This window comes from Xiphophorus maculatus, chromosome 17 (assembly GCF_002775205.1).
Source record: "Xiphophorus maculatus strain JP 163 A chromosome 17, X_maculatus-5.0-male, whole genome shotgun sequence".
Taxonomy (NCBI): domain Eukaryota; kingdom Metazoa; phylum Chordata; class Actinopteri; order Cyprinodontiformes; family Poeciliidae; genus Xiphophorus; species Xiphophorus maculatus.
The window spans coordinates 11,585,824-11,608,095 of NC_036459.1; the positions used below are offsets into that span (position 1 = coordinate 11,585,824).

The 22,272-nt window shown below is 39.9% G+C and overlaps 2 protein-coding genes across 11 annotated transcripts in view; one reads left to right on the forward strand and one right to left on the reverse strand.

The window, feature by feature from the left end:
- The window catches only part of pphln1 (periphilin 1), a 72,455-nt gene extending 66,285 nt beyond the window's left edge, over nucleotides 1-6,170 (forward strand). For all 9 annotated transcript variants that reach the window (XM_023350645.1, XM_023350644.1, XM_023350643.1 and 6 more), the window contains one exon: nucleotides 5,525-6,170. In XM_023350645.1, the coding sequence (XP_023206413.1) occupies nucleotides 5,525-5,779 (255 nt within the window). In that variant the 3' untranslated portion in view covers nucleotides 5,780-6,170. The remainder of the gene's footprint in view (nucleotides 1-5,524) is intronic.
- A 1,300-nt stretch (nucleotides 6,171-7,470) lies between these two features.
- The window catches only part of LOC102237424 (prickle-like protein 1), a 30,992-nt gene continuing 16,190 nt past the window's right edge, over nucleotides 7,471-22,272 (reverse strand). For both annotated transcript variants that reach the window (XM_023350190.1, XM_023350188.1), the window contains exons 2-8: nucleotides 16,876-17,076; nucleotides 16,116-16,229; nucleotides 13,213-13,350; nucleotides 10,914-11,117; nucleotides 10,646-10,832; nucleotides 9,366-10,364; nucleotides 7,471-9,272 (exon numbers count right to left, since the gene is read on the reverse strand). In XM_023350190.1, coding sequence (XP_023205958.1) covers nucleotides 8,314-9,272; nucleotides 9,366-10,364; nucleotides 10,646-10,832; nucleotides 10,914-11,117; nucleotides 13,213-13,350; nucleotides 16,116-16,229; nucleotides 16,876-17,064 — 2,790 coding nt within the window. In that variant the 5' untranslated portion in view covers nucleotides 17,065-17,076 and the 3' untranslated portion in view covers nucleotides 7,471-8,313. The remainder of the gene's footprint in view (nucleotides 9,273-9,365; nucleotides 10,365-10,645; nucleotides 10,833-10,913; nucleotides 11,118-13,212; nucleotides 13,351-16,115; nucleotides 16,230-16,875; nucleotides 17,077-22,272) is intronic.

The following is a 22,272-nucleotide window of genomic DNA, read 5'->3' on the forward strand; positions in this document are numbered from 1 at the left end:
GCATTTACTTTGCACTGATAAGGTTAATGAACAGTCTTTCCAGGATGTTTTTAGAGCTAACCTTAAATCATTTTGATCTGATTTGCAAATGAAAACAATACTACTTAGGATAAACTAAATAAAAAAATAACACTGCCAATGAAGTTCATGTATTCTGCTAATTCTGTGTAGAAACTCAAGATTCTACAAAGAATCAGTACTTTGTACAGATTCAGTACTTTGAGATTCTGTGATTTGGTGTTGCTGCAAATGCTGCTATAATGTTCTGAAGCTCGGAATTTATTTTTTGTTTTCTTTTCTACTTTCGCTACTTATAAAAGTGTCGCATTGTGTCGTAGCTCTAGTAACAGTTCTGACATAGGTGCAGCTGAACAAAGCTGGCCACTGAGCAAAGTTTGGGACTAGTTGTATACGCACAATAAACGAAAGGATTTGCGTTTAACAGAGCTTGCAGCACCCCAGGCTAAAGGTTCCAGACCTGCTCACTTGTCTAATGAAGGCCGTTCCCGGACCAGTGAACGCTACCGTTGGTTTACTTGAAACCATTAAATCCTGAGCTAACTCTGCCCTGGAGGACACATTTCACTCTCACATCGCGCTGCACCAGCGAGCCTGCAGCTTTGTTGCAGTGCTGTTGCTGACGCCGCGGCTTCCCTCCTGCTTTACAGCCCAACTGTTTAGTCCTTATGGTCTCATTCTAACTACAGGCCACTTTAATTGCCTCCTCTCCCTGGTAAGCAACATAATCTCCCATTGGAAGATTTTGCGGGGAGAAAAATGAACCCAAAGCATAGAGTTCTGTAACACGTTTCAATGTGTCATTATGCTATCTTAATAAAATATTTCTATACTGATACATGTTGCTGACTGTAGGTCAGATTTTTCATTGTAATGCAACATTAAAATGTTGCATTAAAGAATGTGGATGTTTCAGAATGTGTCCTGCTTTATGTTATCAGAGTTCTTTGTCAAATAACAGTCAGGGGGGGAGAAACAAATTAAAATGGGGGAGCCTGGTGAGGGAATAAAATATTTACTTAGTGTTTTTTTCTTTTGCTTCTGCAACTCCAGCTTTTTGTTCTGTCGTTGCTCTCTGAAGCTTTTATGATTTCCAGATTTTGAAGGTGGTTTTTCATAAGAGAGCAGACTGTTAGGACATAATCCTGCCAGACAAAAGTAACTTAATCAACATTTTTCATAGAGTATACATCTCTACTGCTTTCTTTCTTTTCCTCTTAATTAGTGAATTCATTTTAGAACAGTTGGCGCTTCTGTACACCAACTAAAACCTAAAAGCTGCTTTCACACCGACTCTGCACCAGCAGCTATAAAACGTCTGAGAGCACTCGTCGGGTCCGCTGGCCATAATTTGCAATCATCCCTTTAACGCGCAGGTAAACTCACTTAGTTTATTTTACGCTGTAATAATACAATTACCCTCACTTTTGCCAGTGAGTCAAAACAGTATTCCTCCTCACATGACGAGTGTGGGCCACATGTTTGGTTTTCTGCTCTCCGTTTTGATTTAGTGCCCTCACAGACACAAACACAAGCAGCTCCTAAAAACACTCAGCGACCGTCTGACGTCGAAACCTTAACGGGCCGCCTCAGTCTTGAAGCTAGCTTGATCTGAAACTCGGCCAAAGTGGTTGGAGTGAGTGACAAGGCATGCAGGCTATAAAAGGGTTAGTTTTACTCCTCAGTGCCCAGGCTGTGGAACAAAGGCAGTTTTATATCGTTGGGTTAGGAGTATAAATAGATTTGGCCGCAGAAGAACTGTTGAGCGCTTCGTCTGTTTTTGTTAAAAAGATCGCAGAGCTGGATGGGGATGGTAGTCCTGGTTTTCAGTCTGTCTTAATCTACATTCTTTGGTGAAGGGGAGATACAAACACACAACCTGAAAAGTTTATACCCGCCTTCAGAATATCATGCTTGTTGTCACGTAAATATGAAACAACTCCAATGATTTTGTTACATAAGCGTGCACATGTATAAATACTTTGGCTTATAGATCTTCTGATCTCACTTTCACATGTCTTCTTGAGTTCAGACTCTTAAATTATTATGAATCTGAATATCTTGTCACCGTTAGGATTTTACTGACGTTTGCGGAAAGGTTTCCATTGATCAGCAGAATCATAAAGATTTATTATCATTCTAAGCATCTGATTATTCTCTGCAAAGCTGCCAAAACAATGACAGATGAGTTTATGCCTCTTTACAGTGTCAGTAAAGAGGTGCTGTAAAGATGAGAACCTTATCTATGTATAAAGTTCTCTACAGAGAGCATAGAGCTAATGTTACCAATTGTAATAGTTACACTTGTGCTAACTTTAAACTGATAGCTGTTGTAAATTTAGATACAGTCATAATGTACTTTTTTTTTTGCACTGCGCATGTATCTGGTAGCAATAGAAAACCTTACTATTGTTTGATAGATGTTGGAATGTATTGAAATTACTTCTAATTATGCAGATTTTTCTTGCAACTTTTTAAAAATACATTTTCCCCCTTAGTTTTTTTTTTTTTTTAATTCTAATTTTACCAAAATTTTCACATTAAATATGGATATATTTTACAGTAATTATGTCTGATTTTTGGATGACGTGAGGAGTGTAAGTACACAAGAACTCTTAAGAAAGAAGCTCTAATTCTGTCGAGAACTACGTCTTTTTTTCCTGATTGGATAACCGGATGGATTTTAGGAAGTGGGACTCATTTCCAGCACATTGTTTTTTTTAGGAACGGCTTCTTCCTGTACTCATAGAAGCTGCTGTCCGCACACTGATTGAACGCATCCTGAGCGAATAGTATAAATGGTTAGCTGCTGAGTGAGACCATCAGACGTTGTATGAATAACATCCCAACTCATGTTATACATACACAAGGTGTGTACGGAACACACCCAGTTTAAAGGACAGGGTGTGTTTAATTTGTGTCGCCCTCTGGTTTGGAAACTGTATCCTGATGACCAGCGTACGTTTCCTCTGAAGTGATTGATGTGACTGTTTCTTCCTATTGTTAAAGTAAATCATTTAAAAACCAACACCACTTTTTGTCCCCTCCCTCTGCAAGTATTTGTAGAAGGTTGGGACTTATTGGGTCCAGGTCGTATTAAGCAAACGGCTTAATACTAACCTGAAACACGTGTAATTTCTTTGGGGGGGAGATTTTGTTTTAACATATAAAATGGTCTAGCCAAATCCTGGACTTCAACTAGCAAAAAGTTTAGTTACTATTGTTTGGTTCCTTTCACAAATAAAAACAGAAATATGCTAAAAGCTTGCTAATGGCTACCAAAAACTTAGTGGTTTCTTCGCAATATGCTAAGGGATGTTTCACCAAAATACTAGGAGGGAGGTGTATATACATTTTTCAGCCTTCAGATATAATTTTGATCTTAAAAGGATGAAAGAAAAATCCACAGTACATGTAAACTAACACAGCCAGTGTTCACTTTTAAAAAATCTCACGTTTTCCCACAAGGCTTCTTACACAGTCTAAGAGAGATCTTTAAATTCTAGACTTGATTATTCCACTAACTGAAGGATGCAAATAATAACTTCTGGTAAATAACAGACGTTATCTGACATTCAGATTACTACTTTTGTCCTAGATTTGCTGCAACAAAACATGCGTTTAAATCAAACTCATTGATTTATTTACTCCTTTTTTGGCTCTCGAGTTACACACACAGTCTCTACTGTAGAGAAGGATGGAATCCTATAAATAAGTTGGTGAGTCAGGGCGCCCCGCAGTGCAGAAGCCGCTGTTGGTGAATAACTGAAAGTCTGTCTTGCCTGGCCTAATTTACAACACACAGCCTGATGGGCACATACTTGTATTTGCGCATTTTTACCTGAACTGTGTTTGTGAATCAGCCCTCTAGCTCATTTACTTGTGTAACATCATCAGTGTCTGTGAATTCATTTTGTTCTGACTCAAGAAAAAGAAAACTCTGGGATAGATGAGATTGACTAGCTAATTAAATGTCACGTTGTGAAAAAGTGTCGGTTTCTTTGGCCCATAAATGCAATTATTTAACCTGGATAAAATGTTGGCACATGCAAACGCTTATATGTTGGAAAATAGCAACATATATTCATACATGTTGATTCTGTATTTTTCACATTTTGTCAGTTATAGCCAATGTTTCTTCTGGAGTGAGTTTCAGTCAGACTGGATGGAGTGTATTTTAGATGTGCCTTCTTTTTTTGTTGTTTTTTTTACCCATCTTTCTGCAGGTTCTTATATTTTCTATGCAGTTTTAAACTGTATAGCTTTTGCTACTTTCCAGGTGTGGATCTGTTAGACCTGTTTGGCCTCTAGACAACTTTAAATTCAGACCCATGGTTCTTGAATCTGCTCTAAAATGCCAACAAAGAACACTAACAAAACTTCTATTTGCTAGGGATTTACAAAAATAAAATAATTTAACTTCACAAACTGTTTTTAAAATTTTGGATTTCAGTATGCAGTAGTCCATTCCTGAATTGACAAGTTCAGAAGTTTTCTAAGAAAGCTGTTCTAACGACAGATGCTACAAAACTGTTGAATAGCCCTAGAATACACTCTGAAAATCAGAACTCAAGTTTATCATTGTTTGTTTGTTTGAACCTACAGACAATAAGACTTAACTAATTTTAAAACAGCTTTTAACATTGATCCCCAAAATGACCTAAAAATAAAATGCAAAAAAAAAATTAAATAAAATCTGGAAACCAAGTGTGCAAAAGTATTGATTTGGTCTGGTCTTTGACTGGGCGGTTCTTTTTATCTATCTGAATAATTCCATTGTTGCTCCGGCTGTGTGTCTTGACCAATCCAGCTGGGTGTTAAATCCCAGCCACAGTCTAAAGTCTTCTGCGGCATCTAAAAACTTTTTGCTTTCGGGATTGTCCTCCATTTTACCATCAACTCGGGACAGCTTCCTGCTACAGAAAGACATCGTATTTCACTCTGGGGTAATATCCTTTTTAATGAAACCTTCACACAGCTGCTAAATTTATACTGAGATTAAATTGCACACAGACCGTTTGCTACATCCCACTAAAATAGTTTGTGGTTGTAGTTTGTTCAAATGTGAAACGTTGTAAACAGATTAATGCTTTTCCGACGCAACGTTTATGCTTTATCACTCAAACGTGTGTAGAAAGGATAGTCACTTTATTGTGGAGAATTTTGAAGCACATAAATGTCCTTTGCTCATTTAACGCCCAACGTAAACCTCTAAACACCAATTAAATGTTTTTTTTTTTTTTATTGTTTCTCAGCTTGTTTCAAGTGGGCTCATTAAGTACAAGAGAAGAATAAGTCTTTTATGTTCTGACACTGCTTTGCATGTGTTCACACCAGAGGAGTAAGCTCGAGTGTAGTGCTGTGAAGCATCCAGATGACGGGTAGAGAAGAACGGAGGCGGTTCCTCACCCCCAAATTAGAGGCTTAATAATATATGAAAATATATGAAAACTCCTCAGTTTTTATTACAGCATAAAGAAAGTAATCAAACTTCCCTGTCCTTTAGGTCTACAGGCAGGATTGCGAGACGTTCGGAATGGTGGTCAAAATGTTGGTGGCAAAGGATCCCAGCTTGGAGAAGCAGCTGCAAGTCCCGCTCAGGGAGAACCTCGGGGAGATACGCGAGCGCTGCCTGGAGGACCTCAAGCACTTCATCAAAGAGCTGGATGAGGACGTCCGGTTTCCAGAACCCTTCGTCTGTGACTCCGTCACTCCTGCCATGACCCAGAAACTCTTAAAAACCGGAGTGAACCACAGCTAATCCTCTTTCTGGTGCGCTTCGTCTACGTCCGCTCCGATTAATGTGAGACTGAGAATTTTTATTTTATTTTTATTTTTTTCGGATTAACAGCTCAGATTTAGGATTGCTGGACTTGAACATACTGCAGGTCACAGCAACCTGAGGAACTCATCGCAGGAGCGAACAGTGTTATTTTTGAATGGACCATTTTTACCTTCAAGTTTTCTATGAAAAATGTAAAAACATTAAAGTTTTTTTTGTTTAAATATTTAAAAACAACAAGTCCTCCATGGCTCTTATGATGTTTAGTATGCCATTCAGTTTTGAAGCATGATCTCACATTTAGAAAGTTTTGTTTTCTGATGTGTAACTTGAATAAATATGTATCACTCGGTGCTGCAATAGACAGAAATCAAGTTGTCGTAAAAATTTGTACTGTTAAAATATTTCAAATTGAAATCTCAATCTGACACTTATGAAAAAGCAAAATGCACAAAGCTTGACCATTTTTAGATATTCCCGAAATATACTAAAAGTCAGATCCATCCTTCTGTCTTGCAAAGATATAATCTTTTCCATTTTGAAAAATGGCTAAAAAGGAAAAAGGCCTTTCAGATTCATACCTCAGGGAAACCAGAAGTTATGAATTACTAATCGAAAGTTTCTAGATAGGCCTACTTAAAGTAAAAAATCCTCATGCAGTTCATGTGCATTCTCAGAGTTATGAAGATTATCACACATTTACCTGAATGACTTGACACATTCTATTTTTTTCCCCCATTTTAAGGACTTTCTAAGCAAATTATGTCTCATATGTTTGCAGAATAGGAAGTCGGGGATGTCTCCCCATTTTGAAGTGACAAAGAGAAATTTCCTGTTTTGTTTTTGTCCCTTTTCGTAGCTCAGCGACACAAGAAGTCATGAATCACTCATGTAAAGTTTTTTGACGAACCTGATCAGCTTAAAAAACTAGAAATTAAAGACGATACTTCAGCTGTGTGTATTTAGAAGGAGAGGTGTTTAACTTTTATTGAAAGGGCTTTTGTTAAAGAAATTGTCATTCACTACCAAGTGAATGACTGTCACTTGGTAGTTTTTATAAATCCTCACCCAACCGTTTCAGTTTTGATAGCTTAAAAAAAGCGGTATGTGTAGATGTGGCTATCATTAGCAAGCAGCTTTTCCTTGTAGCCATGTCTTGACTTATAAAGGAGCAAAGACTGCCTGACTTTGAATTCTTATCTGTGACTGTTTCCCGTTTTGAAGAGTAAGAGAAGTATGGGTTTTTGTCACACATTTATGCACCACGAGAACGGGAAGTTGAGATTTGTTTTCTTGTCTTTTCCATTTTTCTTTTGGCAACTTTTCAAAATGGAAAATAATCTTTAAAAAAAGATGACTAGAAAATTGTTCTAGAATGAACATAATTTTTTTGTTGCCAAAATCCATAACTAGGAAACACTCCATTGAAGTGAAGGTATTGGTTATCTTTTTGCAAAAGTTACTTTAAAACTGGAAATAACTTGGTTGTCCTTTAACTTAGAAAGATCTATAGTAAGTGTTTTTTATATATATATATATATATATATATATATATATATATATATATATATATATATGTGAAAAAGTTTTCTGAATTTTTTAGTAATTTCATCTTGTGGGATCAAGTGCAAATATTGGGGAAATATGGCAAACCGGTAAAAGCTTGTCCGTTTTTTTTTTTTACTTTTGCTGTCTATAGATACAGACACGTTTGAGTAGCTTTCTGTATTGTAGCCATTTGCTGACTTTTGAAGGTCAAGACTACCTAGCTTGCATTCCTTTCATATTTGCTTGTTTTCCCCTCTTATTTCAGTATTTAGAACGTTTGTCTATTCGAAGTCAAAATTATATAACAAATTGTATAACCCGATTCAAGCAGAGCATTCTTGAACAATTGGAGAAAAAATATTTATTGCAATCACCTTTACATCACAGAGCGTACGTTGGTTATCTTGGAGCAATGCTGCTGGTCAGGTGCAAATACAGGTGTGTTGCTGCCAGTTCTGTACTGGTTTGTGATTACATAATATGGAAGGTGTTGCAAACATCAAACAGGAATAATGTGGCCTTTTTCTGTGGACAACTTGGTGATTCTTCTCACTCAAGCAAAACCATTTTTACACTTTTAAAAGAGTATAAAATACTAGAACTGAAATTTTAACTTATTATTTACATTTTTATGTTGTCTTAGTAAACATTAAATAGTTATTTGGTTAGTTTCTTGGCTCTACTTGCATTGTTAACCTCTGGAGGGGGGAAATGTTTTTACCATATACCATATTTACCATTGCAAAACTATTAACTGAACATAAAATCCTCTCATGGTGAAATTCCAAACTTCCACTGATATTCAAATCGTATCAATGTTGAACATTTTAACCAGCTTTGCATACACATAATAAGTGTCTAAACAGCTCAGTAATGGCCTCTTTACAGAATATGACAGACCTAACTAAAAATCTTCACCATATTGCTTTGTGTAGTGCACTTCATAAGATTAATGGCATGGTTCGCTAAGAAATGATGCAGTTTTTGGAGCTATGGCCCTTTCTGCAACCAGTCTGTGAGCCGTGGCTGAGGGCCGTGAGCGCGGTCACCCTTGTTGGGTAGTCTTCTGCATAGTAGCGCCCAACCGCTCGAGGTTGTGGGATTGGTTGGCCAAGAAAATACCCCTCTTCCTCAGAGTCTGACGATGATGAGGAGCAAGTTGAGCACCAGTCGTCCTCATCTCTGTGGAGACCCATGAAATGTTCAAACCGTGGGTCATTCTGGTTTGAGCTACGGAGCATATAGTCAGATCGGGTTTGGGAGTAGGCCAGCGGCAGCATGTGTGTGGGGTTCTGAAGACGCATCGCACCATATGGTGGACTTACTATACCCTGCTGCTGAGGCTCAAACAGCCTCTGCGCTCTCTCTACAGGTACCATGTGAAGCGCGTTGTCCGAGCGGGTTTTGCGGCTCCTGTGGCGCCGGCCCTGTCGGTGGTGTTGGGGCCTCCCTCTGCCGTGGTGGCTTGTCGAGTGGCTTCTTGCTCTGCTGGGTTCATCTGGGCAGTACGCTCTCCTTTGTGGCTTCTCACTCATGGGATGTTTCATAACACTAACCTCAAATCCATCATTGTATCCATTGTCCACTGTGTCCTCTGAGAACTTCACCATTTGAGGAGGCCTGGATTGTGACTTGCTCCTTCTTAGAGCCGGAGCTTGAACAAAAGATCCAGGGAGGCCCTCTGAATGTGGAGATATTGCGTGAAGTCCTGTGGGAGCAGCAACCCTCATTCCAAGCCCTATCCCATTCTCTGCCTCCTCAACTCTCTTTTCCATGTTGAGACTAAGGGAGTTTGCGCTGTGGTGTATGTGGGATGAATTAAATGTTCCCATGTTGCTCATTTTCTCACACTCGACAGTCATGGAAGAATCCTGGATGCCATGAAGGTTGTAGACTGTGGGTGCATCCCCATCCACTGATGCACCTAAATAAGAGTGAAGAAGGAATATTTGTTAGAATGTGTTTTTGAGATCAAAAGTAAGAAGAACCGAATTACGACATTAAGCATTGTACATACCAGTGATGTTTGACAAAGCAAGGGAATCCATGGAGTCTCCAACACCCTTCTCAGCCTTCCTTAGCTCGTCAGCAATACACTCCAGGGAGTCCTCGTACCACTCCCTTGTATCTGGCCAAAAAGCCTGCTTTCCTACTCCAGACTGCTCTTGATCTTGGTCATACTCTAGCTCTTGGATCTTTCTTGCACTGGCAGGACCTGGATGGCTTCCATATGCTGAGTCTCCGAGGCCGTCCTGTGACTGGGCCCAGTACATTTCAGGTAGATGCTTCTTGTCCATCAAGCCTGGACTGAGGCTGTTGGCTCGAGACTGATCAGAAGTCTGGCTCTGGGTGGGACTGTTAGGGGCGGGGGACGAGGGGTTAAGACCCACAGATTTTGAATCGGACTTCAGCCAGGGATCTGACGTACTTATTACCTGCATTGAGTCACTGTTGGGGCTAGGTGATTTTAGGGACGGTGGCTGATGTTGGTGCAGCATGCCACGGTCACCAAACTTGAGCAGGAGCTGAGTCATATAGTCCTCATGCTGAGCCCACTCCTCTGGATCCTCCTCTCCACCGGCATCCTGTTCCTCCCGCTCCCTCCAGAACCTCTCCTCCTCCAGACCAAGACGAGTTAGCTTGCTCCCCACTATATCAATGTCCCCATCGCCATCTCTGTCCCCTTCACCCTCCACAAACCTGTGCTCATAAGAGGTGACTGTAGTAGGAGAGCTAAACAGCTGTGACTGTCGCCACTGTTCAGCGGGCCTACTGCTTTTCCCCATGCGGACGCTCCGTCGGGATTCACGAGAGCGGGCTGACTGGAAAGCGGAATCTGATGAGTCTGAGGCATGTACATCTTCCCCTTGGCTGCAGGCCTTTGAGCAATAGATGCGCCCTTGCTTGGGTAAGAAGGGACAACCCAGCAAAGACGTCTTGCACTGGGCACAACAGAAGCACTGGTCTGTGGCGTGCCAGTGAACGCCTTCGTAGGTCATCTGAGCATGGTCAACACCTAGAGAAATGAAAGTAAGAATCACGTTACCGTAATCTTGTTTTCATGTGTCTGACCAGGGATTGATATAGAATCTTTTTCAATGTGGTCCACATTTTGAGATATTAAAGCTGTACATTTTACATTTTTAACAAGTAATTTGTATTCAAGGTGCTACTTAGTAGATTCAGCTTTGGGCTGAATACAAATGCTTGTCACAAGTTTAATGTTTTAACACTCAAATTCATGCATAGACATATGTTTGTCACAAAATGTTTCTCAAGATTTTAAGTATGACTTACCAATGTTTTCACCACAGGCCTCACAGTACTCTGCATACAGCGACTCAAAGCACCCACAGCAGTAGGGCCGTCCATTTTTCATGATGTACCGCTGTCCACCTAGCATAGTCCCACACTCAAAACAGGCAAAGTGCTTCATGTGCCAGTGACGTCCCTCAGCCTCGGTGCATTCATCTGCAAAGATGATCTACGTATATTCGCAAAACCATCGTTAGTTTGCATCAACTTAAAATACAGCAGTTGCTAGTTAAATAATCGGGCCAGTTACCTCGTCACAAGAAGAGCATCGAGGTTTCATGAGCTCTGAGTGGTGTCTCCCGCAGAAGATCTTGCCATTTTGATAGAAATAGATGAGATCCACCAGAAGCTCCTGGCACATGGAGCATGCAAAGCATGCCGGGTGCCAACAGGGACCCGGCCCTGCTCTGGAGGCAAAAATCGCCATCTCCCCTCCATTGATGCTGCCACAACACTGTCAAAGACAAACAGGAGGTAATATGTGTGATTAAGCTGCCAACGCTAATAGTGATAATTACCCTTCCTTGCAAATCTAAGTAAGGCGGATTGCGAAATAAACCTCAAAATAGGCATGTGGAATGAATTAAATCAGTAGACAGTGGAAAGTGCCAAACATACATGACAAACATTCTAATAAATAAGTGTCTTTAAAAATTTATTTCAGTACATTTAATGAAAAGGGTAAAATACATACAGATTAATTACGCCTGGTAATAAAGTTTTTATTCTATTAGAGTATGGCAATAAAAAAAATTGTCCCTCTTTTGTCAATCCAATCATCATCACTCACACCCCTCCACAAGTGGGGTAGGTGACTAAAGGTTATTGGTAAAGAAGATGACTGTTCACAAGCATATTCCTGAAAGATTTAGTGAAAGGTGAAATGAATTAAAAACAGCAGGCTTGAGAGGATTGTGAAGCGAACCCCATTCAAGCCAAAGTCTTTGTAGAGATTTACAAGGTGTGAACTGTGGCTCAAGTGAGTGCTTCAAGAGCCACCAAAGACGGATGTATCTACAGCTGCGGCATTCCTTGCGTTAGACACCAGATCCAGCAATGCAGCTGAGCCTATATTAAAGCAAGATCGACTTCCTTCACACCTCAGCAGCGGCGTAGGCTGTTCGGCTCCATGCCACTCTGTACGAAGGGAGTGATTTATCCAAAGAAAAGCAACTCCAGGCGATGTAGTTGGTGCATATACTGTGCAGTACAAGGACATACCTGCAGCTCGGTGGCATTCTTATAGTAGAACTTCATTTTTCATTGACATACACTTGTATATCTGCTAAGTTTTAATTTTCGCAAAGAAGGCAAAAACGTAAAGGTGGTCGTACCTCGAACATACTGAAGCTAAAGATTATTCGGGGACCTATACCATTTTTTTCTTGCCTAGTCCAATCGTCAGTAATTCATAGGAAAGCACCTCTGGTCTGTAAAGTGGCCTTGGCCTTCTGACAAAAGGTCTCATGACTCCACAGAGATCGTTACAGCCTGCCTGAACATGCAGTCTTTATATAACTAGGCATATTTACAAGGCATTCATAGGGAGCTATGGGACAGCATGCCCAGCTGTTAGCCATTATGACCACTTTGGACAGACTGGGGCCTTGAAAACTGTGGTGTTGCATATCACTACAAGCCAAGCCTAGCAAAGCGATGAGGTTTGTGTTGTCATTAAACGCCCTGTGGTTGACAATAGCATATGTCTGCAGAGCTGCCATAAAGATATGCATGTCCGGTCCACCGTGTGTGTATGTGTCCGTTGGAATCCTGGGAGCATGTGTGTGACCTTGCATCCCCCCTCCATTTTAGCTTCTGTGTCTGAGTGGTGACAGACTGCATCTGAATGTTCGGGGAGGGGAATTAGCTTCATCTGCTCCTTCCTGGGGGCCTGGAAGAGGATGTGGTTGAGTCACTCTTCGCATCGGAAGCCGCATAACACCAATATTTACGTTTGGAGAAACGAAGGCAGGCGTTTTTTTTTTTCTTTCTGTTTTTTTTCAGAAATACGATCAGCAGTACTTAATGTTTCTGTTTACAGTATCTGCAAACGCAACTGCTTCTTGTCCTGAGCTCAACCCGACTTCATTCAAAATGTCAAAATGCCTCGCAACCAACTCCGCATGCTCTAATTACAGCACTTAATGTGGAATTACCTGCTTCATACTGTGACTCGTTTGGATAAAAACAGGATTTTGGGACTGTGCAAGAATTACTAATTAATCTGGCCACTTATTTGCAGTCTCTCACGCTGGGTTATAGATGGCAGACAGGAAATTGGCTGAGCTCCTCATGAGGAAAATGGCCTCTCTTCTTGGTTTAAACATGAGCCCTCCAATTTCCCTGTTTCCTCTCCTGCGCTAATGAGGAAGTTTATGTTAGTGATTAAAACGACTATATTAGCCAGTCAGGACCAGAAAAGGATAGTGGATCGGCTTTACGTGATTTAAATGGCTGAAGACCCTCCGGTTGGTTTCTCTGTGACTGTTCTCGCACCTCAGCGCATGTGTGCACAATAATATGCCAGTGTGTGTGTGGGAGGCTCATACGTTTTCACAGCGAGTGTGTTGCAGGGCTCTAGGGAGGATCTTTGGCGTCCCTCTCCCCAGCGCCTCCCTCTTTCTTTGGGTGCTGAACATTTGAAGCTCCCTCTTTTCCTCCTCCGTTAACGACTGGCAGTAGCGCAACTGTAGGAAACGACAACAAAAAATGGAATTAAAAAGCATTAATGGTCAATTATTTACATTTTATGTTACAACCAAAAGCTTATATCTACTTTCTCAGGAATGAATATGTGGTGGATAAGTGAACTATGACAAACTGGGTTCAACATTTTTATGAGTAAATCTGAAAATTGTGATATATAGGGGTTACTTTGGAGACCGTGTGTTTCTATCAGCATTGGCGATCTCATTAATGAGGCATCAAGTCTTGGACAAATTGCTAAAACTCAGTCATACTGGAAATGGAGATTCCACAAACAACTATTTTCAAGCCTAGCAACAGATTCTCAACTACATTTATTTTTTGCCTTTAAGTAGGCCATTTTAATGCAAAAAATGTAGTTTACACCAACACATTCAGTTGTCTGAATGCTTAGGTTCATTGTTCTGTTGATTGGTGAACTTCTGCCCCAGTCTTTAACCTCCAACAGGTTTCCTATCAGGACTGCCCTATATTCGGCTCCATCCATTTTCCCATTAACTCTGATAATCATTCTCAAAGTATGACGCCGTCACCACCATGTTTCAAAGTGAGGATGGTATGTTCAGGGTGTAAGTTTTCTGTCATCTACTGGCTTTTGAATATACAGTTACACAATCTATTCTGCTTTATCTCAGTAATGAGGATGCTGGATTTATTTAGGAATAAATTACATGCAGCTTGAATCTATTTGCTAATTAGGTGAATTGGATTTCTATATGGGTATAGTAAAAAGGGGTGAATTACAAATATATGTATGTGTGTGTATATATATATATATATATATATATATATATATATATATGTTGTTTTTTTAAACATTTTTATTTGCACAACAATGCATTACTGTCTGTCCACTTAATGGATATGGCTGCATACCTTTAAGTGCAAAGCGAAAGCTAAATGAGCACCAAGTCCAGCAGATAGCACTGCTTTCATCTGTGTGCTTGGGTGAAGCGGCTCCAAATATGGTTGTAGAAAGAGTTTAATTGAAGCTAATTCTCTGCCCAAGGCTGCTTTGAAAGGACGGCATTAACAATATACAAACCCTTCCTCTGTATTTAGAGAGGAGGATAAAGGCTCAGATAAAAGAGCAGGGCTGCCCTAACAACCAGCTCAGTTGATCTCTAAACAACAGCTAGCGATGCAGCCTCTGTCTCTTTCTCCTCTCACCCAGACACACACACACACACACACACACACACACACACACACACACACACACACACACACACGGCTTATCCCCTCCAAACCACTGCCGCTCCAGCATCACCTCGCCTCCCCAGGCTGCCAGCGCTGCTAGCAAACATCATAAAACTGCTGAAACACTGCGAGTGTACCCGTTGTTCTCTCTTCCAATTGTGCACACACAGAGCACCCTTGCCAGCGACTCTTGTTAGTCAGCTGGTGATAACCCTCCATCATATCACCTAATGTCAACTCCCGTATTGTAAGTGAGAAAGAGGGGAGCTGGTTTGAACATCATAAGCGGAGCAAACAAATGAGATTTGCTTTACTGTCACACGTTTGTATTTTGCTGCGTTTGAGGGAAAGCATCTGTTGTATAAGGTTTCTCTTTTAGAAATGTTCAGCCAGTTAATTCATTAATTCACCACCCAGTCCACTGTATTGTCCACTTAACACCTGTGTCATGTACATGTTGTGTGCCAGGACTCTCCTCACACATCTAGGGCCAACGAAGCTGTTGACTGTGTATGAGTAGGCGCGTTTGCGTTTCAATTGGCAGCCTTTAGCTTGGGGAGATCCTTAACCTTAAAGATTTTGGATCTTTAGTTGTCAACCCAAGACCAGCAGCATATGTGAGGACGTCTCCAGTATCCGTTTTTTATTTTATTTTATTTTTAAGAACTTCAGGACGATTTTGTGCAGCACAGTGGAATTTTTTGATGGAGGATGTTCTCGTATAATTCTTTACCGGGTTTCCCGGCAGTTCTGTAAGTGATTTCAATGGATTTACAAAATATAACCTCGACTATCTGCTTAAAGTGTGACCCTTCTTTGGTTATTTGGGTCATTTTGTTATTGCTTAATATTGGTTATTGTGGGGACAAATCCTCAATTTTGGACTTACCAAGCATCTGAAACACTTTCTTCTTCCGTTCAACTTTCCATCAATATGCTTGGATAGAGCAATCTATGGATGGCCAGCTTCAATTGCAAAGACTCTTTGTGACTTATCCTATTTGTGGATGATTCAATTGATGTCATTAAGCCATGATCATAAAGGATAACAGAAATAAATGGTTGATATGTCTCTCTTTAATCTACATAAAGTCTCCATAAAAAAGGAAATTAAAGTTTCCTTATTTTACACCGCCTTCTACACTCGTTTGCCAGCAGTTTTGGATGCAGCGGCGTCACTGCCCGACTTTACATTCTCGCTTTGGGCTTTCTTCTCCGTTTTTGCGCCTTTGGCCGTTGCAGACTTATTTTATATTTTGTGAAACAAAATATAAATAAGTCTTTTTTTGTAATATTCTACGCATTTGGGATTAACTCGCACATGCAGCTGGATGCTACCCGTCAACAATGTCTGCATTTTGTAAGTGAAAAACTAAAAGGAGCCGGATACAAAAAGAAATATCGGTCATAACAAACAGAACAATATGAAAAGTTAGTTTTATTGTTGTCTAATTAGGTATTTATTGTGTAACTGGAACATTTGCTCTGTTTCTTATCTGAATAACTGTGTTTTTCTTGTCACACGCTGAACAAGAAGCCTTTGTACCTCATTGTCGTGTGGCGGGAGCTGGTAGAGGAGCTGTCTGATCCGGTGTTTCTCTCCTGGGCTGTTCACGTACGGCACTTTGTCTTCTGGCAGACAGGCGAAATACATCTGGACCTGGAGAAGGAGAGAGACACATGCATGAGCAGTTCTGAACCGTCGCCAGGCCTTACGGTAACTTCTTTGTTTTGGATTGCTTAAAGGCATTAAAGAGAGGAGAGTCTTAGGCTGTCAACCGGGCATATCGCTGTGTGCCTTTCTTTTGTGACTCCACGGGCCAAACATGTCAATCTATATCTAGTCACAGGCGCCCGACTGTGAAATCTCTTCACACAAAAGCAGACAGCGAGGGACTGTAAATGTTAATGTTTGCCTCGGTTAATTTCCCTTGACAGGAGAAACGGAAGCCGGAGCAAAAGGTGATTGCATGTCCTTGGAGGCAAAAGAAAACATGGCAAAGTATTTTCTGACTGAGTTGAAATGAATGTCTTTATCCTCAGTAAACACAGCTAAATGTGGATGAGCAGATGCTCAGTGTCGGGGCATGTCGGCGCAACATATCCTTACTTGAACTAAACCTCCTGCTTATAGCAAACAATTTTGCACAATTAAACTCCAATTACATGTGTTGATTTTTCGGGCTTTGTCAGCAATTTATCCTACACTAAAATCAGATTGGTTTTCTAAAACATACCCGTAAAGACAAAGATTATATGTACAGCTCTCCAAGTGGTCAGATTAAATCCCTTTGGAAGGCTGTTACCTGTTCAGGCCTGAGTCCCGGCGGCACCCAGGCGTACTCCTCGAGCACACAGCCAGAGTCGTCATCTGAGGTGGAGCTCCTCTGGAAGCCCACGGACATGATCTTCCCCACTTTCCCCCCCGAGCGAGCCTCCATCTCTGGCCCTCGGGGTGCGGGACGCTCCCTTCTGTCGCTGCGCTCTGGGTTCATCGCGCTCAGGTGCTGTGAGGACAAATGGAACAGATTGGCGATTTAATGTTTGCAAAAGTGGCCCTTTATTTTTCAAATTCTCTGCCTCCGGCACGTTTCCAACCTAATTATACACAAATGTCTGCGTTTTGACATTTCGTCATTTGTTTGGTTGGAGTATTGCTGATATTGTATTTTCTCGCAGTTATTATTTATCAATTGCTTGCAATCGGTCAATTTGCCATTGTTTATTTTAGTGTCTCAACGAGATAAGTGCCTTTGCCCTGGCGGTGTTGTAAGGGTTTAACTTTCTGGCTGAAAACAAAACATTCGAGGAGCAAAGAACAAACAGTGAAGTAAAAACAGTTTCTCCTCAATTTAGCGCCGAGCCAGTTTACATGTCAAACACAAGAATAACAATTGCAGGGGCGCAGTGCAGAGGTGGCCAACGGGTGGCCACGGCCACAAGATCCTTGGATTCTAATTGGATTAGGGTAGATTATAAAGCTACTTTCATTATTGAATTAGCACAAAGGGAACAAATAACATATTTTACAAAGTTTTAAAAATTTGGTTTATCACAAAACATAAAGAAAACCTAAAAAATGTATAAATTAAGACAAGAATTAACACGAGTCAGAGTAATAAAATGTAGTGATTATAAATTAGTATCTGAGTGAAAATGCTGTTAAATTTAGATAATCTACAGATTGCTTATAGAGAAGAACAAAAAATCTAATAATTCAAAGACCCTCTACAACCAAACATGACTTTAAGTGGAGTTTTAAAGGGACTTTTATTTACCTGCATCTTCAAGGAATTAGAATATAAAATTCCCCACAATAAATATTAACTAAAGGAAATAACAGACAACATACAATGTATAACCACTGTGAGAATACCATACTGACTAGCCATAAGTGCAAACAGTGCAAAACTTAATTTTTTTTACAGTACACACAACTGCTCAAAGAACCTTATAATTCTTCCCACAGAAATTTCTATTAGATATGACACTATGACGGTTAAAAAACCTGAATTCACCTTGTGAAATACCAAAAAGATAACATTTTCAGGTTTTTTATTTTTTTAGCTTAAACATAAGAAACCCTAAGTCTGAAAAAAAAGAGATGTCACTCCCAGTCTATTATACATTTTATCCATTGTAGACCCAAGTTGGACAAAAACTATCAGACAAATCGTTCGCATAAAATGTAGTTACCATTGAGATGCACACAATGTAAACAAATCTAATGTTTAGAGCCTGACATGAAATGCAACACAGCACAGCTCCATTTTATGCAAAATCCAACAGTCTGAACTGAATCCTGTGAAACTATTCAGGCGCAACAGTTTACAAAACACAAACTGCAGCAGGAATCTACATGCAGGAGCGTTGCAAACGGATTTTGTTCTATGAGCTGGAAAAAAACAAACAAAAAAAAACAAAACGGTTGGACCAGCTAATGCTTGGAGGGCCATCAGTTCTTTCCCCAACTCCGTCTCACCCTCCTCCACCTTCAGCAGTAGCTTTCTTATCTGGCAGCGGCGGCGGCTATGTTCTCCAGGTCCCTCAGCCCGATAACAAGAGCTAAAGGTGTCGAAAAAGCCACTTTCCCGTGCAGACAGGACCCAAACTCTGCATCTTTCCCATGCAAATAAAGACCAGAGTTGTCTGTCTGGGTGAAAGACAGACAGAAACCTCACACACCCACCTCAAAACTGTATGGAGATTAGATGCTTTACATAAGAACAGAATTTTGAGGGACAATCACGTCTCGGTAGTTTGCGTTGAGCTATAATTATCAGTGTGAAATTTCAATGCCTCTAATTACACTTGTAAAATTCCTCACCTGCGAGTCGCTTTGGATAAATGGGCCGCGTGTCGACATACAGGGACAAACGCACGCAAATTTCAAATTGTGAGAGATAGATAAGATAAGATTTATTTGTCATTGTCATCAACAGATTACAACGAGATTGAGATTTGCTCGACTCGAGTTAAGATGCAGGTTATGTGTATATACGTAATATACAAAGATAAAGAAATGAATAGTACAAAATGAGAAATAAATAGACATCAGAAGATGTTTTGCAGCGCCTGGAGGCGTCGCAACAGAATTTACATTTTTAACAAAGTGGTGCCAAGAGCAGAAGTTCTTATGCCTTTGAATTTAGTGCCATGATTGCCATCGGGTAAAAACTGTTTTTTAGGCGATTTGTCCTGGTTTTTATTGCTCTGTATCTCTTGCCTGATGGCAGCAGCTGGAAGAGACCATGGCCAGGGTGTGAAGAGTCATTTAAAATGTCCAAAACTTTCTTGTGGAGCCTGGAAGTGTAAATCTGTTCCATAGTGGGGAGGGGGCAGCCTGTGGTTCTCTCTGCTGCCCTAACAACCCTCTGGAACGCCTTCTTGTCCGCAGATGTGCTGCTGCCGTACCAGACACACAGACCATACGTGAGCACACTCTCTATGGAGCAGTGATAGAAGGCCTGCAGCAGGTCTGAGGGGAGACGGTTCTTCTTGAGTATTCTCAGAAAGTACAGTCTCTGCTGTGCCTTCTTCAACAGCTCCTTGGTGTTGTCTATTTGAAGTCTATTTGAGAATTCTCATGTCATAGTTTTGTTTGTCGTGCTTTTCTCTGATGTGTATTACAACTAAATGAATCACATCTGTAGAAATCTCCACCGACATACTTTTAGGTAATAAATATTTCACTTTATTTTGTGCTAATTGTTTTCATTTTCTAAAAGAACAATAAAAATGTTTGAAGCTATAAAAATAACCTACACTTAACTCTGGAGGCCTGTATTATATAAAATTTCACCCCTTGGCTTCCAACATCACCCCAGGAACAACACTCTGGGCACAACAAGCATTCCTCCAATTAGCATACAAGGCGGCAGAACGTAGAACTTACAGATAAGAGTCGTAGTTTAAAGCAAACCTGCAGCTCTTATCAAAGAACAAAAAGGAATGTGTTCATTGCTTTGTTCCTTGGTGGCTAATCTGTAATAGTGAGATAGACGGTGTTATCAAGCAGGAGCTTTTCTCTTTACTCGTCTTATATCATCTCATCTGAACCAGTTAAGATCAACAAATGATGAGATTAGATGCAAAACCTGTTTAAAAAATAAGTTTGCGTCATTAATTACTGCTACAATTCAGCACCCTCTAAAATTATTGGTACCTTTGCTGCAAAGCTGCCAATAATCAAATTCATTTTTGATTGCGGTTACATAATCTGACAGCGGCGCAAATCCAACTTTTAATTTGAGCGTTGTGTTCACTTCAGGAAAGATAATGACACAACAGGAAATAAGTGTGATAAGTAAATGATAAATGAATGGCATGAAACCCAGTTACAGTTTCATGCTACGCAGATGACATTGTTATTTATACAGCACTTTGTCCAACATAAAATGGGCAAATTTCTAGAGATGAAACAATTATGTTCTTAAAAAAAATCTAACAAAAGCTATATTTAATTACTTTGATTACAATTGAAAATACCAGCTACCACTCTAAACCACAGAGGAATAATTAAATAAAAGAATATATATATATATATATATATATATATATATATATATAACAACCAAAATCATATAAGAAAAATAGAGCTGGATTAGGACCCAGGTCATCTTGATAATTTAAATAAAAATCCTGGTGTCCTCTGCAAGAAAATGAAAATCACTGGAGCCGTATGTTTTATATCAATGTAATGACAATATATTATGGCCACTGCGACACATTTGTCTGTGGAAGAAATCTCCAAATCTCAGAGCTGCTTGCAAGGATCAGTCACTTGGCGTCACCAATCCCCATACCTACCATTTGTTTTAAAGCTTTTGAACCTATCTACATGCCAATAATTTTGGGAGGTGGAAAAATTTCTATTTCTCATGCAAAAGTAGTTTTGAGTTACCAAAACTAGCTTGTATTTTCCATCCTATGTACTTTATTCAAAATTTATAAATAAAAATAATAATAATAATAATAATAAAAAATCCCTCATTACTTCACTTTGACTGAACTTGAGGCGGTGCGCCCTCGTTCATCACTGTCACAATGTGCGTCTGCCATTCAGCTCCCCTGCCTCTCATCCCGCAAGCAAAGAAAGGTGACTGCGGGTTTCTGAGCCAATATACACAGCAACTCACATTTCACCATGTCACCACTTGGCAATAACACAATGGCTGTCTTTGTCAAAAAAAAAAAACACACAAACAAAAAGGTATTCCTCTTCAAGATGTGGGCAACTGCAGAGGCGCAACAGAAGGAGGTTGAGGAGTTTGAAGAGAAAAAGTTATTTTCTTCCTTTTTTCAAACAGCCATTTAGAGTCACAACACTGCACTGGAGTAAACACAGGCCAGATGTAGTTTTATTTTTTTTAATTAGCTTGCAAACTGAAAGCATATCAACAAAATCCATCCCATTCCCCCTTTTTTTGGCGGGGGACAAATGTAAAGACTAATAGTATACCAAAAAATAATTGTTGTGTTTATATAACTTTGATTATGTAATATAGTTTTAAATTGTAATAATCTTGGTCAGTATACGAGTGTTGCATTTCATGTCAGTTATGTGGAAAATACCTGGAGCTGTTCACTGTGCTAACTTCCGAAAGCAGGTTGTTGAAAACGTGAATGTTTATAGTATGCAAAAGTAGCGACAGGGTTTTGCGTAAAAAATAAACAAATTGACTAAACTGCTACTTATCCAAACATCCTACTTCTTTTCTAACTTCCTCTAGCAGATGGCTGTACTTCAGTGCTTGCTTGCATCTCAATAAAATCAATAGGCATTGACAAAACATGTTGCCAAATGACAAAAGAATAAAAACAACTCCATGACTTTTGAAGCAACAATTAATTTGTTTTAGACTGCTACTTTTCTAAGTTCCTGTAGGAGTTAGCTGTGCTACCACTAGCTTTTACCGACACAGAAACAATACATACATACAAATGGTTGCCACATGACCAAAAAATAAATGGCTAAACAAATCGTGAACAATTTCAACCCATTTAACAGTTTCATAAAAGTACTAAACTTCCACTTTTCTAGCTTTCAGAAGCAGTAAGCTGTACTAACACTAACTCCAAGCTGAACTGAAACAATAAACCGAAACAAAGTTAGTTGACAGGTGGCAAAATAACTGAACAAACTGCTAACAAAGCCATGTGAAGGAGGGTTTCACTTTAGTTTTTAACAAGAAAACATTTCC